General features: G+C 40.0%; 2 protein-coding genes across 2 annotated transcripts; one reads left to right on the top strand and one right to left on the bottom strand.

The window, feature by feature from the left end:
• Positions 1-2: 2 nt before the first annotated feature.
• Positions 3-18189, bottom strand: LOC149285562 (trafficking protein particle complex subunit 11-like). The gene is made up of 29 exons (XM_089495151.1): positions 17986-18189; positions 16961-17130; positions 16422-16492; positions 15982-16096; positions 15610-15709; positions 15443-15516; positions 14702-14798; positions 13096-13229; positions 12834-12981; positions 12252-12345; positions 11877-11956; positions 11647-11725; positions 11343-11397; positions 10709-10854; positions 10120-10181; positions 9844-9976; positions 9625-9755; positions 9265-9420; positions 8947-9134; positions 8703-8851; positions 8354-8475; positions 7627-7746; positions 7007-7072; positions 5917-6073; positions 4398-4509; positions 3828-3919; positions 2526-2659; positions 1712-1879; positions 3-47 (listed from the first exon to the last, which is right to left on the bottom strand). Exons 1-29 carry the CDS (start codon positions 18187-18189, stop codon positions 3-5), a joined length of 3402 nt encoding a protein of 1133 aa, XP_089351277.1.
• Positions 18190-20186: 1997 nt separating this feature from the next.
• Positions 20187-24970, top strand: LOC149285561 (RWD domain-containing protein 4-like). The gene is made up of 8 exons (XM_089495193.1): positions 20187-20210; positions 21252-21332; positions 21702-21811; positions 22176-22326; positions 22764-22875; positions 22967-23016; positions 23421-23423; positions 24938-24970. Exons 1-8 carry the CDS (start codon positions 20187-20189, stop codon positions 24968-24970), a joined length of 564 nt encoding a protein of 187 aa, XP_089351319.1.
• The last annotated feature ends 783 nt before the right edge of the window (positions 24971-25753 follow it).

The following is a 25753-nucleotide window of genomic DNA, read 5'->3' as shown; positions in this document are numbered from 1 at the left end:
TTTTATGCTGGGCTAATGGCGTCTTCTTCAACACGACGTCCCTGTGGCTAAACAGAGACAAAAACAATAGTTACTGGATTATGGCCATTCATAACTTTTTTTCATAAATAGGTAATACAGAGACTTAAGCTATCAGTGTATGGTATAGATTCGGGATACGGCCAATGCTTTGCTAGTGGCCACTGACCAATCCTAAACTAATGGCATCTGACCAATCCCGTGCCAGTGGTCCCTAGTATGAACTATAATGGGTCAAAAAAAGCAAAAGAGCTAACAGAGAGAAGGCCCAGTACTCAAGTAAATGTTATTGAGTCTCTGGGCTGCACATTGTACTATACTAACATGAAGAACAGGCAGGGAAATGCTCTATTTACTCCACGAGAGGTCAGATACCACCAACAGGAGCTGTCCGCCCAACGCCCCCCCCCCCCCAAGCATGAGTACCCCCTTACCAGAAATAATTTGGGGATTTCGGATCATTTGGGATAAGGGATTTTTGGATAAGGGTTACTCAATGCAGTAAGGCAGTGGTACAGGGTATGTCAGTGAGCGCACCCCCGGTCCACACAGGATATCAGCCCTTGCCTCCAGGCCAAAAACAAGCAACAGAAAATTCACCTCTTTAATATAAGTAACAGATTCTACAGTCTTATCCCCAATTTTACTTGGTACCTCATGTACACAGCGTACAGAAGTATAGCAACAGGTAATGTCACCCTGCATAATTTATAACACGGGTAAAGACAATCCCAAACTTTAGTGGCAAGTAGTAAATCCATGGCGAGGCTGTAAACCTTAATGAGGAAACACCACAAGCCATTACCTTCCATAAAGCGTTTAAGGATCACAGAACAATAAAAGAAAAGACTTCCTGTCAATCAACCCATTTTACTGTGATGTGCGTTGTTGCAACCTGCTCTTTATGTAATAACATTCCTAATGCTAAACAATGAGAACACGCAGTGCTGTAATTGCCGTGTGCCTCTACATGTTGATTTTTATTGTAAGACCTACTGACAAGACAGGGGTGTGGTACGATACAGCGTTCTACGTCGGAAGCTTGTGTAAACAAGAATTCTTACACATTACTTGGTATCAGTACATTTCTTATCAGCCTGTTTTTTCCCCAACACATTCCCCTTTCCCATATTAAATGTACCCAAACAAATTGGACACTGTTTTGTTCACTACAAATAGGGCCGTAGTTTTTCTTTATTGTTTGTTTCTCCCTCTCCACCCCATCTGATCTTTTTTTTGCGCCTGACCTGATGGTCGCATGTTGTATATGTATAAAAAGTGATTGTGTAGCGTCCTGCACACGGTCTGTAGCACTCCCACTGAAGCCAGCGAGAGTAGAAGCACCGCTCGCAGTGTTCAGCTAGCATAAATGCGATGGGCTGCCACTGACTGCCACTTCTCCCAGCGGAAGTCCCATTGACTATACTGGTACTACTGAGCATGTGAAGTAAAGCACACTATTTTATACTTTGATTCAGTAGAAGCAACTCCAGGAAGAGCCCAATGACAAAGTCCAATAACGTAAATATGTTTGCACTGGTTTCCATGCAGTACATAGGTCCGGAGTGCTCCCATATATAACCTTAAGAACTAAACTTACTAATATTTACAACAGCACAGGACATATCACTATATAATTCCATGTAGAAGCAATAACTCCATTGTTCTTTAGCAATACGATACAGTCACTTACCTTCACAAAGACGTGTGTGGGGAGAAAGCGCTTCAGCAGGTGACTGGTATAGTTGGGGAATCTCAGTAAGCTGATGTTTAGGGAAGGCAGCTGCTGATATCCAGCCATGAGAGGGTAGAAATTGTACAGCATTTTCTGTGCAGTGTCCGGAAGTATCTGCAGTCGAATCTACCAGTAAGAAAAAATGTATAACATTTAAAAGAAATGCATTATTTTACCTTCAGCCTAACAAGCATGTAATCGGAGGATTACTGCTCGAAGCTTTCCTTCCTTGAGCATTATTTCCTGGCCTTGATCTGTGAGTTCCTGGAGATTTTCCTGCAGTGATTATTGTCTGCTACCAGACATTCAGCTTTGGACTTCTGATACTTTTCTTCGACCTAACATGGTATTATGTTTAAGACCCAGCTTGGACTCTAATCCTGTTTTGCTCATCGGTAGCTACATTTGGTTGACCATCTAGGATTTGACCTCTAGTCCTTTTTCTGTATGACTTCAGCCAACCTTACATAGCATCTGCATGTGCCGAGTGCTCCTGCCACAGACATCAGTTTACCTGAGAATCCAGCAGGCACCCATCCGACAGTTTTGTTTCCTAGCCTTGATGGCAAATGGTGTCAAAGATAGTCATCTCCTACAGGAGACTGAGGAATCTACCAGACCCATGCAAGGTTATGAACAAGCACCTGTCCCTGCACAAACCCCCCTACATAATCTATCTGCAGTCATGCCACTTTGTATACATATATATAATGCTCCATATTATGTGTCTCTGCTATCTAGCATTGGCACAAAGTATGAGTATGAGTCTTACTTGCTTGAGTCCAGAAAACATGAAAGCTTCACTTGGCTCCACTGAGATTTCTATGTCCTGCACCAAGTTGGTTTTGTTTTGTAAATGGTAAGTGACGGGAAGAGATTCTCTAACTCGTCCAAACGATGGAAGATCTTAAAAGGAAACAAAAGAAATTTAAAATGCACTAGCATTTAACACACTGTACAATAAAATACAAATAAGGAACAGGAACAGGAAGCATTACTACTCATTACTCCACAAATGATTATATCTGAGAAAATGTAAAATTAAGTTGCGTGAAAAAGTGTTTGCCCATGCGATTTAATGCATTGGTGATCTGGAGCTGAAATCTATTGTTGGATAAAAAGGATAACATATATCACTTTGATACTAATGATATTCAATATCCCTGTATCAAAAATGAATCCCCCTTAGACTCAAAATCGGGTTATGTCCCCATGCATGCAGAGCTGCTTTATATCACTACATTTGTGGATTTTTGTGCATGAATTGTTTGTTTGGGGTCCTGCCACAACATCTGAATGGGTTTTAGATCCAAAGCAGGATCTATGGTGCCTGCAATGCACATAAGTATCCCAGGTCCTGACGGAGCAAAGCGTCTCCAAAAAAATGACACCGTCACCGCCATGACCGTTTTTATGAATACATAACAGGGCCCGTGTCACCTTCTCTTCATAGAATGTTGTTCATCAACTCTTGAGGTGTATCCAGGTGCTTTTTCGCAAACCCCTAACATTCACATTCTTTTTTGGGAGTATTTGTTTTGCTCTTCAAAAACAACTGTTTTCTGTTTTCCGAGTCCACAGATTATTTTTGTTGTTGTTGAGTGGCATGATGTGGCCAACAACTTCAATCTGAAGGCAAGGGCCAACATTATCCATCTTTTATTGGTCAGGGCTGGTCCAAATTATGCCTTTAATTGAGTTGTCACACAAGTTTGCTTGTTTGATTACCTACCACATCAAACAAATGAAAGAAGCGCCACACTGTTCTGTGTTCTGTTATCTGTTCTGTTAGATTTCTTCTATATATTGTTACGACGATCAAAATCTATGCGAAAAATATGCAACAATGCAGAGAATCGTACATTGTCTACCTTTTCATACAGTGGAAGTCATCTATGTGCAAGAGGGTCTCATGGCCACCTATCATACAGTAAATGACTGGGCTAAATATTACCTCTTTGCATGCCCACCTCATCACTTGTCATTATCGTTTTCTGAATGGTGTTTGGGCCAGTTTAATATTTGGACATGGGTGGCCTGCCATGTACATCAGACTTGTGGCTCACTAAGTTACCTGCATGTAAGTGGAGTGGAATGCTCTCAACTATCACATGGGGTAAAGTTATCACCGAGCTTACAACTGGTACATCTTCTCCAGCAGAATTCCTTTTAGAACAAAACACAACACATATACAGATTTAGCATTTTTGGAAAACCTGTATTCTGATATATGCCTACAACAACTAAGTCGTACCTGAAGCCAATGTTAATGAATTAGTAATTCTAAAACATGAATTAAAATGAATGCATTCAAGTACCCAGTGGGCATTACTAGGAACATATATTACATAAGGAAGGACTGCAATGATAAGAATTACGAGATGCAATATTGGGGTAGATGAAGACCTAACAAAACCTAAACATGACTGAGAGAAGATTCCCTGTGCTAAGTTAAGTTCCCATTAGAATCAACACAAGACTTGAATCGACAGGACAGAGATTTATCTCAAGAATACTAGTTAAAGCTCTAAGATGCTCTGCAAATACTGAATTCAACCAACTCTGGGGTCATTGAACAAACCGCTCATAATCCTTATTATGTGGCTGAAAATCTTGACCAAACATTAGTGATCATTAAGCTTACCTCTTCCAAGAGATGTTATAGCTACCGGTGGCAACACCATTTTCACTGTTAGCAACTGGAGGACACTTGAGACAAAAACATTCGCTAGCACTCTCACCAGTCTGCAGAACGACTGTTAAAAGAGGAGGGAAAGACAAAACATCATCATTTTTGTAAAGAAACTCTCATTTGCTTGGGCTTATTATATTTCCTTATTTAACCCCTTCAAGTCCCCTATGTCCTAAAAAAGCATCCAATAAAGCCTCTTAGGACGTACCATTACGTCCTGACTTTCTTACTGCTACATGGTAGATCAGGCTGTCTTTTGGCAGCCTGGCCTCCCCAAAGTTAGCAGAAGCCAGCATCGCTGATCAATCCTTTGTAATGGCTGCCGGCGCCAGATCCAGTAAGCCGTTACATAAGGAACAGCGATCACGTCATTGGAAGACATGATATCACCTGCAGGGTCTGTCTAGAACCTGCTATGATATCCAGTTGCTCTCCCTACTGGCCGCTCACACACGTTGAAATTCCTAGTCTACGAAGATTTACTCCGTGATCACAGTCTGTTCAGTGCAGGGGGGTCGTAGGGAAGAGAGTGAGAAATAATGTTTCTACTCTTCCCACAAGTGAAAAGAAAAAAAGTTTTATTTTCATTTATTCGCCAAAAATAATAAAATAAATAAATAAAAATAAAGCGAGCTAAGTGATGTCAGTGTGACATCACTGGCATAAAAACATGTTCGAAAGGTCCATTGAGGGATCTCTATCCATGTTGCACAAAAAACCACTGTTACATACCATTGCCCTAGCTCTATATGTAAAACGCATAACCCCTCTGTTTACTACCCCCAAACTCGTTAAGCCATAACTATAAAAAATAGTACCCTATTTGGTACTATATAAGGGATGGATGCGGCCCTCTAGAAAATAATAAAATAAGGGTAAATGGGATCTTAATGAAACCCACATATGGTAAAAATGGCAAAATAGCTCTGGGACTTAAGGTACCAAAAACCCCTTGGGACTGAGGGGGTTAATACTGGTTATAAAGAAAGCTGTTTTTTTAAATCTGGTTTACATATATGAACCTATCTATACAAGAATAATTTCAGAAGAAAGCCCCAGTTGTCCTAAAAAAACAATATATGCTGAAAACCTTTGCATCCTCAAGAATATAATAGTGCAGAATGCCTGCGGGATGGAACAAGCATAGTATAGGCGTATGGATATCTCTGAACCAAAGACAAGCCCAAGTAGCTTAATTAGGGGTTTTTTTGCCTTCTTTTGCATCAAGAAAAGGAAGGTTAGGTAGAAGGGTTGAACTTGATGGACTTAGGTCTTTTTTCAACCTTACGAACTATGTAACGACCAAATGCTCAGGTGTGCACAGGGTGAGAAAATGGGACAGACAACACGACTGCCATATTATAATAAATGCATCAAGCAAAACACATTAACGTAAAGAAGCATATCAAACGTATTTCAAGGGGCATCACCCCCCCCCCCATATAAAGAAATATGTCCCTTAATTGCTCACTATTTTCCACGTGGCATTCTGGTTGATCCACAGCAATGACCGATGACACAAGTTGCAGCTGGCTGGATTTGATGGTAAGAGCCCACGGAGAGGCGCTCAGGATATCGGTCATTAGCAAAAACGGGATGCCTGTGTACACCCGTTCTAAATGCTCAAACTGGCATTACACGGCATGCAAAGAAACACATGGAAAAGTCAGTACATGGGATGAACTAAAGGATAATTGTTGGGCAATGTTGCACTTTGATAAAACATCACACTATCTAGTACACTTATCATTCAAACCTTCCCATATCCGTCATTATTCATCCTTCTGAAGGATTAATCACATAAAATAATACAGAAACTTTAAGAAGCCTTTTCATTTTGCGTGACAACAACCTATCCGTGTCTGCTTCGGCATCAATGACAAATAACTGTTCCCATCAACAAAATATGAATAAGGCAAATTCTACATGATTAAACAATTATTTCTATTATGTATTGTTTTATATAGCACCATCATATTCCATAGTGCTGTACAATAGGTAGACAGGACATTACAAGTAGTATTTAACATAACAATTTGACTTACGGAAACAACAGGTGAGAAGGGCCCTGCTCAAACTGCTCCAAGAAATGTTTGTCATTGAACAGCACTATAAATTGTGTTTCTAATACTTTATTTACTCATAAATATGTTAAATTCAGAAGGGTAGGGGGGGCAGCACTTTAAGCCAAATACCCACAAAAACCTGCATTGGAGAAACGGCAGATAACGACGTGATGATAAATTCAACCAAGAAAGTTTCATCAATTGTTCTCTTCTAAATTATGTCAATGGCACATGAATCTTTAGCACTTGTTGTGAAGCCCCATAACCAAAATAACGGGTATGAGAATATGCATGGCTGGATAGTGAAGGAAGAAAATTCATTAGATTGCATGTCTGCAACAGGAAAGAAATATGTCTTTTTTCCCCCAAGATCCTGGCACGGTCCGAGGCATCTCACATGGCAGGTGCGGGCAGCAGAGGAGAGTCTCACCCAGCTCTGGCTTTCTCCACGATTTTGTCGGCCCGCTATCCCCATACGTAGAGGCAAACCCTCACCTTAGTAGATACAAATCTCACAGCAACATCAAACGGGTACACTGTTTCAATTGTTACAGTTTCATCCTGCATAGAAGCAAGTCAGAAGTTAGACTTTGCAACGCTTTGGTTTCTAATTTTAATTATCACATAATGACAACGCTGGCCACTTTCTCTAGGGTTGGCAACTACACGGGATAAACAACATAAACATAGATAACATTAATTTCACATTAATGCAAGAATGTCTCTCATGTTGCGTATTAGGCCTTCAGGTGTGCTCGGACTTTTGTTACGTTAGATGACATGAAACCTCTGAAGTCTTCAAATCTACTCTAGGCTTATTTTGAAGATGCCCCAAAATGTTTCGAAAGCAGCGTTGTGCTTACAATGTGCGTTCTAAGGGCAACTTGCAATAAGTCATATGATTTTCTCAACAATCGAAGGGATCCTAACTAGATCTCGTCTACTGTCTTTAAGCTGAGACAGAAGGATGGTATTCATTTTAAAGGTAAAATTCATACAGTATGTATTGACATACGACAATTAAGTGGTGGCGAGTTGGTCTAGTTCTGCCATTCCCAAGGGTGAAATCATCTGTATGCCAAGTATTCAGCAACCACAAGGAAATATCATCTCACCCTATGACATTTGCAAATGATCTCTTTGTCCTCGACGGACGTGTTCATCAGATATGAAACGTAGACCAAGAATACACGTGTGCCAACAGATCCACAACGGATGTACAGAGGCATATCCAGCTGCAAAAAAAAAAAAAAGGAAATACTTCATTGTTTGGTGTATTCATTGATAAATGTTCACCTACATAGCTTTATGAATCAAAACTTTTTTTCTGTGTAATTGTTTAGGAGATATTTATAATATTTAACGCGCTGTAGTTGGGTTGAGTGACATGGATATGGATAACATGTTGATTTCCTGTCCGTACCCTTCTCCCCAACCAATCCTTACAAAGCGATAAAGAACCAAATGGCTTCCACCAAAGCTAAAGAATACTTTTCCGATCGCTGCTCCCTTTGTATACACCTATGGTGAGTTTGTAATGCAAAAATACTTTTATTTGGCCCACCAAAGTGATAGTACAGCAACAAAAGGGGACCCATAATTTAATAGGGAGGAATAATCGCTAAGTCCAGAAAACATGTTACGGTACCTTTTCCCCATGGAGTACATACAAGGTGGGTTTATCACGTATATTACTACATCCACACAAATGCACATTTATTTTTTAATCTTTAAACAGCACTACATTTGGTTTAGGTAAAATGTCATATTTGGATACACTATAGACCAGTAAAGCTGGAAGTTTTAATTTACTTCTTCAAAATGAATTAATAACCAATTCACCTTTTCTCCAGGCTGCAGATTTCCTACAGATATATCAGTAAGCAGAGCCGGGCTCGAGTCATCGCACGTTTCTCCTCCGTGGAGCGTGACCACGGTCTTCTGTGTCAGGTTGGCATCTTGCCCTGTGTAAGACATTGTTTTATTGTGTTACAGTACAATGCATGCCTTAGAGAAAGGTCATACAGGGTAACCAGAAGTGACTGACCCAAACTAGCCAAGCACATCATTCTAATTAACCCTATGTCTGCCAGATCCTTAAGGAAGCCGTCCTGCCAAATTATGGCCCCAGCGGAAGCCTGCTTGCCAAAATCTTCTGTAGCTATCAAATGGTAAACGTAAATGTACATACCTGGCTTCAGGCCCGCCGTGAGTTTCACATCCTTGATGAGTGTGCTTTCCTGAGACTGTATTGTTATCATTAAGCAATACATTTCGTTAGTAAGGGCTGGAGGCTCATGGTGCAACTGGACAGAAATCTTTGGAACTCTGGAAATGATCCTAACAAAGAAAATCAGAGGCGACGTTTGTAACAGCATTGGCGGCAAGCAGAGATGAGGAGTAACCGGCACAGGCTTGTACGCTTTTTCACTCACATCGTGCTGGCTTGGATTGTGATACTATCCCAGTGCACATCATTCTCGGGCAACTTGGGCTTACGTTTGAAGGAGCGAGCTGCCTGCACAGCCTCTTGAGCAGATGCTGCATCTCCTCCACCTCCCCGCCAGTTCAGGACAACACATCGGCCTGTCTCACTACCCAGGATTAGATTCACCGACGTGATCTACAAGTCATCAGTCAAAATACACAAAATTAATTCTATGAATGAAATCTATGGCACGGGTGTACATTAATAGAACATCAACATTTTTTTATTTTTTTTTAACACATGTTTTAGCTATCAGAAAACCAACCTCAATCTTCTTCCCAACATCTTCTGTTTTTGCAACAAACTTAAAGGAGAATTTTCGGGTCTTCCCGGGTACCAGGCACATTGTCCCTTGCACCGATTGCTCCAATACATCACTGGCCTGGCACTGTTCTTCAACCACACAGAACTGATTGTATTCCTGCAAATCAAACAAAATACCATAAGAAACTCTTCAGTGTTGGTTCAAACTCCAATGTTACGGAAAGGGCATCATTGTTTCTATTGACATACGTATACTATTATTGTTTAACGGATTGTAAACGTCTTAAAAACACAACCTACGTGCAGTTAATCTACAACTACCAAAAACTAACACCTATTCTAGGGTATTTCTCAATATTACCTGGTTGCTGAAACCAACACAGAGTTTGGTGAAGCGGATCGGATGGGGGCAGTCGGTTTTCAGATACACAAACAGCTCAACAGGTGTATCCACGTGAAAGCTTGGATACAGGAACTTGGCCTTACACTGCACTGTGATGGGAAACAGAGGAGTATTTAACATCCACACAATAAACGCCATCAAAATAGCCTCATGCAACACAAGTCTTTACACACTTACCAAATGATACAATGTCTTGCACCTCAATGGTAAAGATATTGCTGCCTGCCAAGGATATTCTGTCTGTCCAGAGTCTTTGTGCTGTTTTCACCATAGAATCATCGCACTCTGGCTCTGGATCTGGGCTCTCATTCTGAATCACAAGAAAAAAACACAAAGTCAACCCGGCAAAGACATCACATCATTAGTATTATTATTTATTGTTTTATATAGCGCCATCACATTCCGTAGTGCGGAATGCATCCTGGCAGGATTTCACAGATTTCTTTAACTCACCATTAGCACTTTGATCAGATTTTTCTCAATTCTGGACTTCTGATCCTCTTTTAAGGTTGACGCTGTGAAAATGAAAAGTTCCTTCAGAACACTACGTTAACGATCAATACTGAATTTTTAAGCAATAAGCATAGTAAAAAAACAAACAAAAAAAAAAAGCACACTTGATGTGTATGCAAAAGGTATCTAAACTTTTTTTTTCTCAAGATCTGCCTGATTATTCTCCACAGTAGGCCACAATTTTAGGATATTCCAGCTTGAGCATTGGCATTTCAATAAAAAAAAAAAAAATACTAAGGGACAGTTTAATGTCCATTCCCCCTCTACCATAGGACAATACAAGAAAAAAAAGAAAGTATTTAATGGACACAAAAGAGGCAGCTCTGCCCCAGCAGCTGCCCTCCTCCTCGTTCTCCCCACTGACCCCTACCCGCAGCTTTTCCCAAACCAGAGCTGAATCTGAATGGAGGTTAGCATTTAGCTTGGGGGGAGACCACACACATGATGGCTGGAGTGGCCCTTAAACATTCCTGGCTTGCTTGCAGCCCTAGAGGACCGTAGAACGATTTCCCAGAGCCCATTCACGTACCTCTCCCCAGCAGCTCCAGGGAATAGGTGATATAGTCGTTCAGTTGGGCCATGAGGTAGGCACATTTGAGAGCTGTGGTCAGTATGGAAGTGAGAAGCGTCCACCACCGCTCACTACGATAGTCACACATTACATAGTCCAGCAACCTGTGTGAGAAAGACAGCAGAACGGCCACATCATCTAATGACGATAGAAATATTACCCAATGTGTGCAGTAAAGCTGTACAAAGGGAACAAAGCATGAAAATTAATACAAAGTGATAGAAATGGGCCAGTGCATGAAGGTTTTAGTTGAAATAAATGATGGAGTGGCTTCACAAATGGGGCAGGACGAGCCACACGTGGGGTGAGGTTAGTAATATGATGAGCAGGGCTAGCCCCAGATATCATTGAAGTGCTTGGGAGGGGAATTGGGCAGCTAGTTATAGTTAAAGCTTAACTATATGTTGCACACATGTAACCCAACACTACCACGAATATAATCAATAATCATTGCAAAGTAATACGATTTATCAATAAAAAATAAATTTCAACTTACTTTCTATTGATTTTACGCTATATTATATATATATATATATATATATATATATTTATTGCTTTAGTCTTGACACAAACTAGAGATTATCTTACTCACTTGAGTGCTTTACTGTAGTCTTTTGCGTAGTAATATTCCTCTCCCATTTGAACCACTGAAATCAAATCAAGATATAAATGCATTAGTAAATCTGCACTACTTGCATTGCTAGCATTGATATAAACTTATGGACTGAAACAAAGACGTTATTATAACATGGCTGTGGGTAGACTTCAGCTAGCCGCTAGTATAAACACTAAAAGTGCAACTGACACAAAAAAAACCCCCAAATTTATACATCAATATTACTTTATGCCTAGGTCAGCATCATAATTAAGTTTTTTGTGATCCATGAATTACTTACTTAAGTGGCATTTCATTCGTGGACACTTATATTTCTTGAACTGGGCAACAGCACTGCTCAGAAGGCTAATGATTTGTTCCTGCGATAGACCAAGAGAACATGAGGAAAATCCTGGAGCAACAGGGTTAACTAAAGAAAATGCTCTCCTAATGTTCCTAATACCTTGGATCTTGGAAGACAGTAAAAACAAAATATTGAGCATTGCCAAATGAGGTTAGTCGGGGACTTACTGAGTGAACAACAGTCCGCTCTTTCTGTTGTGAAGCCAGAATCCCTGCCTTCTCCTTCTCTGGGTCCGAAAGATCAAAACCTGCACAGTACGGGAAATCATCCTTTTTAACATGCGTTATGAAATGATAAACTCTTCTAGAGTCAGCTCTAGTTACCAATGTCTCCATTACTTTTCTACACATTGTAGCACAGAACACAGATTCATTTCTGTATAGAAAACGAAAAAACTACATTTCTTAAAATAAAAAACAAACACAAAATGTATAGCAATGGTCCCCGTAGCCACGGAGTCCACAGCAGTTTTATCAATACCTAACCTAACACATGGTCTTCTTCACAAAGCTAATGTTAGTGCTGACACGCCAATAGCTTACTCAGTATTCCTTGGCGCCATGGCCTCTGTCCATAGAAGTCAAGCACTCCATTGGGGACATCGAGAGGATCAGGATTTGGATATAGCACTGACGGCTAGACATGTTGAAAACAAACACAAGTAAATATATTAACTTCAACAACAAATGACAATAACGCGATAAACCTGTGTAAATACAAAAAAAAACATTTGTAAGGCAGAGCACATGTGGCCATATATTGAGAACCCTGCTTGAAAGCTTGCCATCGTGAGTTTACAATCTAATCTGCATAACATGATGGGTACTTAAATTAGAATATCAAATGGACTCAAAGTATTCCAGTTTTAAAATCCAGAGTTTAGTCAAATTATGTAACAATAGAGTTATTTAGTTATTTCTAAGAGCTTGTATGTAATAACAGAGTAATCGAGATCTAGCAGTAAATCATCTCAAAGCTAGATGAATTAGGCTGCGTTATCCACAGTTTTATTTGGGTTGATAATCTTAATGAAAAATCCCGAATAAAACCTAATTAGAAATAAGAGAAACAAACAAGACCCGGGCAATAAATACGTGTGCGTGTCATGCGTGTGGCTGACTTACGTCGTGGTTACACAGATGTGCCGCTACCTGCTTGCGCTCCTGTGAATAGTATGCTGCCTGCTGATAGTAGAAGCCGGGGTTCTGAGTTTGAATAGCCGTTAGGCCCAGCTTAATTGCTTCATCAAATAAATCCCCAAACGCCTGGAACCTTCAGGAACAAACAAACAGAAGACATGAGTCTACTAATTATATATATATATATATATATATATATATATATATATACACAACACGTTTATATACGTCATGTAGTATTACATACTGTTTGGACATCCAAGCCGCATGCTCAAAGGCCAGCTCGGCACTTCCAATTTTTTTCTTGCACAGATCAATGTGTTTTCTGAATTGCGCAATGGCATCTAGCGGCGTATTATGCTGGAAACACAGGCGGCAGATCTACAGAGCAAAATCAGACCGATCACAACACCCTCACACAGGCTTTTTACAGTAATGATATCTTTTCTTTGACGGCAGATAAGAAGCGTTTGGCTCGTCTAGTCTGCTTAATTTTCCTGGTGTAAAGACTTGGACGTTAATCAGTCTTTGTCTTGTCTTAGATGTAGGATTTAGATGTAGTATTTATAACCATTATCAATTAGATCAAGTAGAGGAGTATTTTCTTGCAAGGGCAGAAATGTACGGGGAACAGTATCATGGGAGGGCTTTATCCGTTAGTAGAAAGATTTTAAATCGAGTTCTCGAGTACCTTTGGCAAAAAGCACATAACTTACCATTCATATCTTTTTTTAATATTGCTAAATATAATATTAAAAAGTACAGGTCCCAATAGTGACCCTGAGGTACCCCGCTAATAGCTAGATCTTTTTTCTGAATATACACCATTAACTACAACCTTCTGCCTCCTATCACTCAACTATAGCCTTATCCATTCAACTATTTTTACACCCAACCCAAACCCTGTAATTTATTTCTAAGTCTTACATTAAGTTTTGATAATGTTGTCCCTATTACCGCAGTACAATCGTAAAACTACTATCTTGTGTTTATCTATTCAGCACTTTTCACAATGCCTATTTAGTAAATCTACCCCTAAATGCAACATAGCTGATTAAATTCTAGTTTAGACCTTCATGAACTGATAATGTCAGCTTTGTTATTGACTTATTGGGAACTGTTCATTAAAGGGAAACTTGTGATAACAACTCCTTGACTTCAGATACATTATTATAAAGCCCAGTGAGCTTCTGCCACAAGAAGAGCTTGACCGGCCCCATATAATGTATAAATTGACATGTACAGCCCTTTTTGCTGGAGAAATATGCTAGGGATGAATAGCGGAGTAAGGGAGTCAAAACTAAAAACTCTCTTGACAACTCTCCATTTAGTGAATAAACCCTATTTCCACATTACAGTGTTGGGTCTGCTAATTAGTACGAAGTAATGCTAGTCGTGCTCCGATGAGAGCGCTATGTGCGGTTTGTAGAAGTAAAAAAAAAAAATCTAGCATCTTACAGACACTGCATCTGTTGTCTACATTATGCTGACACTTTTTTATAGACTTGAATTTCCAAACAAGGTATTAGCGACATCAGGATGCAGTCTTTAACCAGTTAATTTAGATAATCCAGGGGTAATAGTGTGCACCCCAGTTGGAGGCTAAAACTAAATGGTTTGAATTCCTCCCGGGAGCCTAACATTTTTGTAATGTAAATTCTGTGAACTTTAAACTGCGTAGATATGGAGAGACAGAAGGAGAAGTCAAATAAAATGTAACCCAGTCAAATAAAAACATAAAAACAAAATAAAGAAAGAACTTAGAATGACAAAGAACATAGAGCATGTGCGCAATAAACACAGAGACAGTGCTGTGAGCGATCACGCAAACGCAAGACAGTAGTTCCACTCACCTTATAGTTTATAAATCCAGCAATGGTCTTGATCTCCAGCATGTTGGTTTCATGAGACCTCAGCTCGTGTACTAGATTATACGCAGTACGGTAATTTCTACAAACAGAACAAAAGGCTCAAAATCAGCACTCATAATATTAAAAACATGTTTTTCATTGTAATGCACAGTGGATACAAAATATCCTTCCATTGAAGTAGTAGTGGCTAAAATAGCAGGGGAATATTTGGGGTAGATATAAGCCAACTAGACTGACACTAAACATTTTACATAGGGAACAGACAAAACGTTTTCACCCAATAATGTGCATATGATACTACGACACTTCTGCAATCTCGGTGATATTAAATAGGCCATGCTTCTCAAGAGGCTGACATACCTTTCTATTTTCATTGAATTATAGAAACATAGAACCTGACGGCAGATAAGAACCAGTCTGCCCATTTTTGCTGATTTATGGACTTAGCCCTTAATCAGTGCTTGGTCTTGTCTTATATTCACGATAGTTTTATAACTAGCCCATTGTCACTAATACAGTTTTGATATTATTTTATAATATTTGAATATTTCTACCAATCACAATATGCCTTACGGGAGTTCATAATTTGATAGTCAGCAAAAAGATGTGATGTCATAACAGTCAGCATTGCGTCAGCGTACACTTAAATAATAACACTGACTGGAAGAAACGTTACAGAACGATAAAACGATACAAAGCGTGCCGGCGCCGTGCCGTACTTACTTCAAGGCATTCTGTGTGTCCTGCTTCAGCTCACTGAAAAACGCAATCTTGAACTGGTGTCTTACAAACAGTAACTGGAAAACAATACAGAGGCTGCCGTAATATAACCCAAATACTACTACAATTCCCCCGTTCTCTATCAATTTATAGCTTTAACAGAGAATTACCTGGTGGGTGGTTTTATTCAGGAACTCCTTGTGTGACTTTACCCTTCGGATTTCCGTGTAGTAATATGTTTGCGCGTGTTCATAAAACGCGTTCTCTAATCTATAAGAAAAAAGTTAGCAACCGTAAGGCATGGTTACCCGCAGACCATCTTGTACTCTAAGCTCGGAATCTTTGCTATAAAGTAAGACAGCTGACCCATGAGCAGACGAGAGCACTTTGGCTGACTTTATTCTTGGATAAGACTGGCAAGGGAGGGCAATTATTTGGATTACCTGCAGCACCACGTGTCATAAAGCATAAGTAGACAATGTTATAGTGATGGACAGTTATTTCCATCCCGCTGTAAAGGAATAGGAATTCACATGATGTACCTGATTATGTAGCCCACAAGGTGGTCAGTGTGCGGCAGAACAAATAGTGATTTGCCTGAGAGATCGCAGGCATTGCACAAAGCAGCAGCACGTTCTGAAGCAATCATATCTTCACCTGGAAAAGCAGAAGAAGAGGAGAAATATAACAATATCATTTTATATCAAAATCACAATGTATATCCCCTGGGTACATTGGACGCATGGGGGCTTTTGCAATATAATGTTTCTTAATCTACTTCCTACAAAGTAATATTAGTAACATACCTTACCAACCGTCTCAAGTATTTACCGTATATAGGTACGAATTAATCAAAGCGAACATAGTTCCAAGTTACCCCTGTTATTATGCAATTAACCAAGTTATATACTGTTCTGTGATCCAAGGCCGCACGATATATTGTAATGTTTCTGTGATATGAATATTTTGTTAAGAACAGTACCTGGGGGTAGAGGGGTCTTCTTCTGAATTAAAACCACAGCGACCTTTGTGTTTCTTCCCTGTAGGCTCTGCCTAAAAATGAAAGAATTAATGTGACAGATATGAAAAGGGATAAAGATGACAGGTTTACTATCTGTCGCCTATATGTCCCATAAGTCCAGGCACCCTGGTGCTTAAGGGATCCGTTTTAATGAAGTAGTTTGTGTACATATTTCGCATGATATATTGTGTTATTGTTCCTAAGCATTGATCAAACCTACCAGCTTCTTCAATGTACCAACATATGAATTTCTTAAAGAGGTCTAAAATAACCCTTAATATCGCTCACAGAATGCGGGGTGGTGTTATTTCCTAACTGTTCCGACATTTAAACATATTTTACGCAGTGCCCATGGCTCGACCATACAGCACCTCATGGTAGGAATGCAACTTCCTGGGGGTAGCTTCAAAGGGCTGCTCTTATGTGGCCTTTCTGTGATTTTTGGGGTTAAACCCCCTTTAATGTAAATGACAGATTTATTTCAGTAACTTCCTTTTTACCTCACAATTTCCACTCTGGTTGCACATTCAGACTGCTTTTCCTTCCATTGGGCCTCATCCCAGTCCAGCTCATAAAACACCACTACCAAGGCCGGCACCAGATTCAGGTGTTTGTTCATCCAACCAGTCTTCAGAATCCCTTTGGGTATATACCACTCATACGAAGTTCTCTGGAAGGACATCATATCGCAATAAGTAAGGGCAAGGAGAAATCACCATGAAACTGCAAGTAACATATAAACAAAACGATATACGGCTACATCATTTGAAGAGAGTATCCTGAAGTGTTACATTTAAATCCCATCCATTTGAGATCAGAGAGTGATCTTAGCATCAAGCTATGGGCTTACACACTGTAATGGCAGTAACACTGAAGTATGGTTTGAGCTCATGTGGGGGTTCATTCATTGAAAGGGGATTGAGGTTTCACCTCCCTTACTCCACTATTGATTAGGAAGGGCCAACACTGGCAGGTTTCCCCAACAAGAATGGCTGAGCTGGCCCTGTATAATGAATAATTCAAATCTTACTGTTTAACTAAACATTACACAGGGCCAGCCAACGCTTCCTGCAGCTGAAGCTCACTGGGGTTTGGACCTTCATAAAGAATAGTGAAGTCACACAGTTGAAAGACAACTTTCTTGAAACGTCTCCTGACAACTCATCCTTTGTGTGACTGAACTGAAGCATTGTGAGCACCTTAGTATACAAATCTCTGGGTGTTTGGAAATCCTAGATCCATCCTAAAGTCAAACCTGGTCCTTCGCATTGTGTTGGTTTTCCACATGTGGGATGGACTCCACACACCTTGTCCCAGTGGGGGGGCTGCTTGTTTGTAGAGGGTGGGTAAACGTTGGATAATGCCAACACATATTGATCAGGATAGCATGAGTCTTCCTACATCAGAAATCTTCCCAATACAATCTGCTCTTGTCTCAATTTCCTATGTGGCTCTCTGACGATAAATATCCTTTCGACACAATGGTTTCAATGCATTCATTCTTAAAAACACACGTCGTATATACCTTTGTTCTGCATTTTGGATACTCATGATCACCAGGAAGAACCTTAAACGAGATAGGTACTCGGTCTGCTCTTCTGTTAGCACAGAACGCATCCCAAATAGCACGGTGAACAGCATTGAAGGTCACATCTAAACCTGTGAGTGTCACAAATGCCATCGGCCGACAGCATAATTCCACAGGGAAATCCCACTGCGTGGGACTCATCTTCAGTACCAAAACACAACCCTGAAAGAAAAAAAATCAAATAACTGAACAAAGCTATGGCTGAAACACATACTTCCACTATCCTCATCAGTGGCACGGCAACGTTTCACGATGGAAGCAGCATTCACACAACTCTACATATCTGGCCAATGTATCCTACTAGAATGTAATCGGTCATGGCTTTGGAGGAGGACACACATTTAACCGTAGCTTCTCTTATGAACGCCAATTCTAATAATAATAATAATAATTCTAATTATTCTTTAACGTGAAAAGTCCTATTTTCTCTGTTTATAAAGGAGAAACTATCCAATAACCACAGTAAAACTTCAAACATAATAACAGGAATTAGACATAGGATGACTAGATGAAGTTCATTAAGTCAATGAACTTCATCTAGTCATCCTATGTCTAATTGCTGTTATTATCTTTGATGTTTTACTGTGGTTATTGGTTTCCCTAAGTTTATTTGTTCTGTCCCTGGGTTATCTCTCTACCTCTCTGCATTTCTCACCTCCAGACCTATTATTTACGACACCCCACTCAACCCCCCCCCTCTTATACCATCACTTGTTTTAAGTTGTAACCTCTATCATGTTGATCAGTATTGCTTCGGACCTGATGAAGGGAGGATAACTCTCGAAAGCTTGTTTTTTAAATATTATGTTAGTCCAATAAAAAAGGTATCACCGATTACTCTGCAATACTCTATTTTTTGACATATATATATATATATATATATATATATATATATATATATATATATACACACACACACACACACACACACACTCACTAATACACTCATTCTAACCTCCTGGAAATCTGGGCTCTGCGCAGGGAAGAATTATTTATAAATGTATTTGTAACTTTTATGGGTTGGACAGTCGATCTGGTCAGGGGCTGGGTGATGATCCTGTAATGGTTTGTAGTTTTTATCATTCCAAGGTTATCCCATTACACGCTGTATTCAGATCAATACATGCAACGTTACCCGGTCTGCACATACGTGCCCCCAACCTGCACATACGAGCCCCGCTCCGCACATACCCCAATTGGAAACAAGACTGGTTCATTCAGCACAATGGCATCCCTTCCCCTGATATTACATTCATTAGCATGATCACTGGAGCACGTCTCCACAAACATGATATGATCTGCACAGCACCAGCCAGCTCCAGCAGTGTCCCCCTACTAACTATGCCTGTCATACTGTCAGCATGCGCATTGGGGCCACACGATGCTCATAAACTCCCCACATCAGGTGAGTCTAGGACCCCAAACACTACCTGATCACAAAGTGGCTCCAACAATTAAGCAAGCTCATCCAAATACGAGATCTCTACTGCATGACTCCAGTGTCACCCCGGATACACAACACCATTTCACAGGGACCTGTGCAGCGGCTGGCGTCACCTCACCGGAACACAGCCCCAACTCCTCCGCTTCCCCCAGTGGGACCGGCTAGGGAATGTCAGCTGACTGCCAGTCAGACACCGGTGATGCAGCTGCCGCCATGCTGGACGAGGGCAAGTTGTTTATTAATGACGAGTTTTTCAGGGAGACGATGGAGAGAAAAAAATTATTAATTGGAGATTAGACAGGGAACGTAGCATTTTTTTGTGTTTTCTGCAGCAGCCACTTGCACCAGGGGTGTTGAATATGTGGATATTACATGGATCCCTTTATTAAAGCATATCTAATATTAGTAATCTAAAAATAACTATATCATTAATAAGCAAAAAAAAATAAAAAATAGATGCAAAATGCTGCCACTACTAAAGATGGCTGCGTTCGGCGGCTGTAATGGGGCCTGCGGTGCGTGATGACGTTGCCTGGCGGAAGCGCGAGCAGCCAGTGGCTGGGCTCGGAGTTGCTTGGCTGTGCGGGGAGAACTTGAGTAGTGAGTTCGTGAGGTGAGCTCGCGTCAGACAGACTCCACATGTATTAGTGGCCGCGGTACTCCGCTCGCACTTGGTGCCCGCTTTATTAGCATTATGGCTGCTAACGAGGACCAGGAGGTGAGTGAATCTCTTGTGTAGCTGCCTAAAATAGAAGGGCTGGTTACAGAGATGTTGCACTCCTCACAAATCCTTACAATGCTGTTTATTGTTATTTTATATAGTGCTGTCGTATTCAGCAGCGCCGTACAAAGGGTAAATAGGACATAACATGTAGTATATAACATAACACTCCGACTCAAAGAAGCAAACGGGTATTTTGCAGGTACTGTCCTGCGCTGCTATGTTAGCTCCATACCAACAAGTACATTTATTCCAAAGCACAACATCCCAGAGGCCTGGACCTTCCAACCCCCCGATCAGTGTGCGTTATACTGAACCAAGTGAGATTAGTCTATCTTAAGCCTGTCCTGAGATTTAGCTAAGCTTTATACATGGCAAGTTCAGCCCATCTTGCAGGCCTGGGTCAGCCATCTGGCACACCGGGGAAGAGCCCTGGGGGCCCCTGGCTTACAGCACCACACGCTCACACTGAAGCGGGGGATCGGGTGTTGCCGTGTACGCCCGCTGGCTGGATAAGCCTGGCCGCACGAAACGTGAGCACTTATGCCATCGAGCGCCCACGGGCCTTTAAGTGCCATGGCTGCTAAGCCACAGTCCTGACATGAGCCGTCTACAAAAGAAAAAAATAGATATCCTTTGATACCCTGGATAGATTTATTGTTTAATAAAAGTAGTTCGATGAGTACACAATGCCGGCACTCTCAAGGAACGGCTCTCCTTTTGGAATCATCCAGAGACAGCGAACTATGAAATACATGAAACGAACACAAACGGCAGGAGAAGAATCCCTCGTAATGTGTGTAGTGTTATAACAACAACACATAAATCACAACTCACAACCGCCTGATTCAAAACACCAAAGCTGCCGACCCAAGTAAAATACTTTATCGGTGCATCACGGAAACACAAATAGCAAATTATCTTATGTGTTTTGTATGATAAGGGCACTTAGTTATAAGCCCAATGATAACCCATATGAAAACGGGACGCTAGCTCCAATACTGTATTATGGTATTTCTGTCCGTTTTTCTTTTTCAGATGGAGCTGGAAGCTCTGCGCTCTATATATGAAGGCGATGATTGTTTTAAAGAAATAGGGCCTTCGGCTTTCCAGTATAGGGTAATGTGTTTATTAAATGTATTTGTACTACTTGTGTTCAATTCTTTAACATAAAGTCTATGATATTGGCTCAGTTTAGTTCAAAAGTAAGCGGCTACTGATGGCCTGTCAGAGATTATTTTAGAATAATTTGTAAAGCATGCGTGGGAATGTAGTTATAATTTCCTTAAAGAAAGCTCTTAAAGGGACCGTTTAATGTCCTCGACACCCGCTGTTTGAGCTTTACTTCATTCATGTAAACTTGACCGCTGAGCTTAATCCAAACCTGAAAGCCAAATACATAACTGCCGGTATGTTTGGCAAAAATATTTCCTAATAGCAAATGGATTAATGGCTCATCAAACTAATATCTTTTGGGTTTTTTTCTAGGTTGGTGATATTGGTGACAGCAAAGCCTTCCTTATAGATGTATCCTGGCCAGAAACCTACCCAGAATCTGCCCCAGTCATATCTATGAATGCATTTTTTAACAATCAAATGTAAGTACTTTGCTGTCGAAATTCAGTAAAGAAAGTAGGCTGGTACCTTACTATGTATGAAAATGTTATATATGTGTGTGTAGTTAGTAGGGATTATTCATGGGGTTTGTTGACATCCTAAGAGGGTTAGTGGTTAATTGTTTTATTTTTTATTTGTTACTTTTAGTTTCAGTGACTATGCTCAAGATTGTAAGCTGGTGAGCAGGGCTCTCTCCACCTAATGTATCGGTGTTATCTTAGTCTGTCAGTTCTCGTCTTGTCATACCCCTTGAATAGATGTATTGTATGAAGCGCTGCATAAATTGTTGGCGCTATATAAATAAAATAATTTTTGTTTTTTATGTATTATTCTTGCATCACACAGCTCCCCTTCTGTGAAGCAGAGCATATTAAATAGGTTGCAAGAGCAAGTGGAACAAAATCTTGGCACAGCAATGACATACACCTTGTTTGAATATGCCAAAGACAATAAAGAAGATTTAATGGAAAACCACCAGCCGTTCAACAATGCTATAGTAATTATCTTAACCCTTTTTTGTGTTTTCCAGAGCTTGTGTTAAATAAAGTAACCATGTTTTTATGTTTATAGAAATTTTGAGGTAGTTTGTAAATTGCCTTTTTTCTTGTTTTGCTTGCAAGTAGGTAGTGACATGTGACAGATACACACCAAGTGGGAAGACTGACAGGAATCGGCATGCACACTCCTTCCGCTATATCCCAAGCACAGACTGAGAACTGTCATTACTAACCTTCAGATCCAAATATTTCTTTTAACTTTTTCTTTAATTGTACAATGGCTCCATGAAAACACATTGCTTTGCATCATGCATATATAAGTATACATATTTAATTACCAGGTTAGCTAGCAGCAACAAAATATTAGATTTTGGACTATTTTATTGTCAGATTTGTGATTTGCTTACAGTCCTGTTTTTGATGTTACTCTGTTCAGACACTAGCGGGAAATGAAAGCACAGCAGAACATGTTAATGCACCAAGTAAGAAGAAAGAGAAAAAGGAGCAACTGACAAAAGCGCAAAAGAAAAAATTAGCAGACAAGACAGGTGGGGAAATAAAAGCGTTATATATCTAGTGTGTGTGTGTGTGTGTGTGTTGTATAAAACTAAACACAGAATTTGTTCTTTCCATCCCTAGACTATAAAGGCGAGCTCCCTCGTGGGTGGAACTGGGTGGATGTTATTAAGGTAAAGCTATTCAGTAATTCCTACTTGGCGACGGAGGACTTTATTCACTACACGTTGATAACAAGAAAGATTTTGTGGCACAGACTTTAATATGTATTACGATCTCACACACTCTCATTTTACTATACCGTATGCAATGTCCTCCATAAAATGCATTCTAAAGTCAGTGACAATGGAATATTTTGACTCCAGTGCAAACACCCCAAAGACTTATTGACAACTTATTGGGCAACTGCATATTCCCTAGGTACCAGACATACCATAATCGCTCTGCCTCATTCATTGATACGCTAATGCTGTGCTACAATATTTAAGATAGAGCCTAAACATTGTTTTCAATTTTAATTATTTTTATTTCTTCTTCCCCTTATGGATGCGATTTCTGCCATTATGAACACCTACAGCATGTAAGTATACAGAGAAATTGTCCCCTGAACACCATTACCCTTGAATTTACATAATTTCCTGTAAAGCACTGTAACAGAAGTGATGTTCTGCTTGCTTATCTTTCATAGTTTGTTTTAACATTGGGGTCTGTTAGTACTTGTTTCTAGTATAATCTAGTAACTCAATCTTGCAGTTTCTTTTAAATCCATTCTGACTTCTTCAAAAGCTGCCATCTAAAGGTATTCTACAGCTTAAACCCTAACTTGTAGTCCATACATCCTGATGTCTGATGTTCTCAGGTGACTAACATTTTCTGCCTTTATGGACAAAACATGCTGATTGTAAATTATATTTCCTAGCTAGGTTTCAGCTACTGATTTCCCTGTCTATATAAATAAATGGTTTAGAGCAGGCATGTCCAAAGTCCGTCCCGAGGGCCAATTGCGGCCCGTGTTCCGGACTGATAAGGCCCCCCAGATAAAATGCCCAAATATAGATCTTTTTTTTATATTAAAGGCAGAGTGATTTAACACCTGTTTAGATTTGTCATCCAAGTCACAAAATGAAAAGTATGCCGTTTTCAATAAACTTTGCATAAAATAGTTAATTTGCATTTAATTTTAATGGTTCAGGTAAAATGGTCGGCCCTCGCACATGTTCACTTCATCAAATCTGGCGCTCTTGGAAAAAAGTTTGGACATGCCTGGTTTAGTGCATTTGACCTAGTTTAATATTTCATATCCAGCATGTGCTTCTATGTAAGGGTAGGTTTGTGTTGTGTGACAGACCTAGCAGGCTCCAGTGGCATTTGCCCCAAAAGATAACTATCATTCACTCCCTGATTAGATGTATGTGCTCTCATGGGCCAGTCATGCAGTCCTTTCCATGTGTGTTGGGCAGAAATGGTTTAATCCTGATGATTGTGTCGTGGACTTCTGCACAACCATTATTGCAGGTATCGGTAGTGACACTAGAGGGAGACAGCATGTTCCAAAAGCAAATGGAAAGGCTTTTAAATTTGTGACCGTTCTATTTTGCCATGCTGCTTATTGGCTTATTCACTACAGTTTAAGTTTATAGTAGATTTGCTGTTTTTACTCACTAACTTTATTCTGTATTGTTAAGAGCCATAACTTGAATAAATTCCAATAAATTAACTGCTTTCCTTTTCCGTAATGGGTGCGCGGATACAGCACTGTGTACTTTTGTCTGTTTCTCCTTTGGCACTATGTTACTGTCAGGGCCTACCATGTATACTGCACATGCTCACAATACCGATGACAGACTGCGGTATTAAACCCTGCCAACGTCCGCCCGGCACTAACAGACTAATCAGAAAAATGGGTTATCAAGCTTTGTACAGATCCCGTAGAAGCAACTTTTTCATTAAAATTCCTTATATAATCTGCAAACTCTAATTTAATTAACCCTTTGACTATAATATTGACGGGTACAGTATATAAAATTATTATTGCAATTTCTTAATATAAATGCTCTATTTTGCAACTGTTGAAACTACTTTTCTTTGTTACAGCTGGCTAAAACAGGCTCTAATGAAGATGAATAGAAAAAACATCATCTGAGCGTATGAATGCATACCCACCAGTTCATCTTATAGACTTTCTTCTTTTACTGCAGTAATTTATTAAAGGGGTCAACCTGTTTTATCAGAGGCTTCCTGTTTAATAAATAAATGGTATGTTATTTTGTTTTCATATTTTATACCTTGCTATTGCTCTGTTTTAGAGTGAATGTAGTGCCTTAATTTTTATGGTAAGTATCAGTGTATTAAATGATGCCGGGCATGTACTTTAAATACAGTCTTATATAGTTCAGAGGTAACGGTAGCTTTCATCCACCAGCCTGTTCGCACAGGGTTTCTTGTTTTCATCTTATGCTATGTGCCACACCACACTTGCGTTCCAGCTGCCTTGTCGAAGGGGTCACTGAATGTTCACTGTCCAGAAGTTGCGGAAGAATGACTCCCATGATCCTTAACAAACATTCTTCAAGAGAATGGATGTCGCTGTGGCTTGTAGACCATCATGGAAGATGTTGTGCTACCTTTTGGTTACCTATACCTTATGCCTTTTCAAGAAAAGAAATACAAAAACGAATTAATATATACCCACTCCCTCCTTGACATTAAAAATGGTGCTGCGTGTTTCTGATATTTCACATCCATCCCTACCTAAATGTCTGCATTTCTAATTCAGTTTCCGAATGCTTTTTGAATTTGTTTTTGGTGTTAATGTCTGGAAGTAGTAGGGGACATAATATGCTTTTATTATTATTATTTTTTTAATTGGCTGGTTATTCAAGCTCCGTTGATCTTTAGATTTCATCACTG

The sequence above is a fragment of the Sceloporus occidentalis genome, unplaced genomic scaffold (genome assembly GCF_023333645.1).
Source record: "Sceloporus occidentalis isolate IW3139 unplaced genomic scaffold, rSceOcc1.0.p SCAF_77, whole genome shotgun sequence".
Classification (NCBI taxonomy): domain Eukaryota; kingdom Metazoa; phylum Chordata; class Lepidosauria; order Squamata; family Phrynosomatidae; genus Sceloporus; species Sceloporus occidentalis.
This window is presented reverse-complemented; position numbering and strand designations above follow the sequence as displayed.

Coding starts and splice junctions, on each gene's coding strand:
- LOC149285562 (XM_089495151.1), bottom strand. CDS start 18,189: ATGAGTCCCACGCAGTGGGATTTCCCTGTGGAATTATGCTGTCGGCCG. Junction 12,346..12,833: donor CACATCTGTGTAACCACGAC/GTAAGTCAGCCA, acceptor CAACATGTCTAG/CCGTCAGTGCTATATCCAAA. Junction 2,660..3,827: donor TCCACTCCACTTACATGCAG/GTAACTTAGTGA, acceptor TTTCCTTTTAAG/ATCTTCCATCGTTTGGACGA.
- LOC149285561 (XM_089495193.1), top strand. CDS start 20,187: ATGGCTGCTAACGAGGACCAGGAG. Junction 22,327..22,763: donor AGCCGTTCAACAATGCTATA/GTAATTATCTTA, acceptor TACTCTGTTCAG/ACACTAGCGGGAAATGAAAG. Junction 22,876..22,966: donor AAAATTAGCAGACAAGACAG/GTGGGGAAATAA, acceptor TTCCATCCCTAG/ACTATAAAGGCGAGCTCCCT.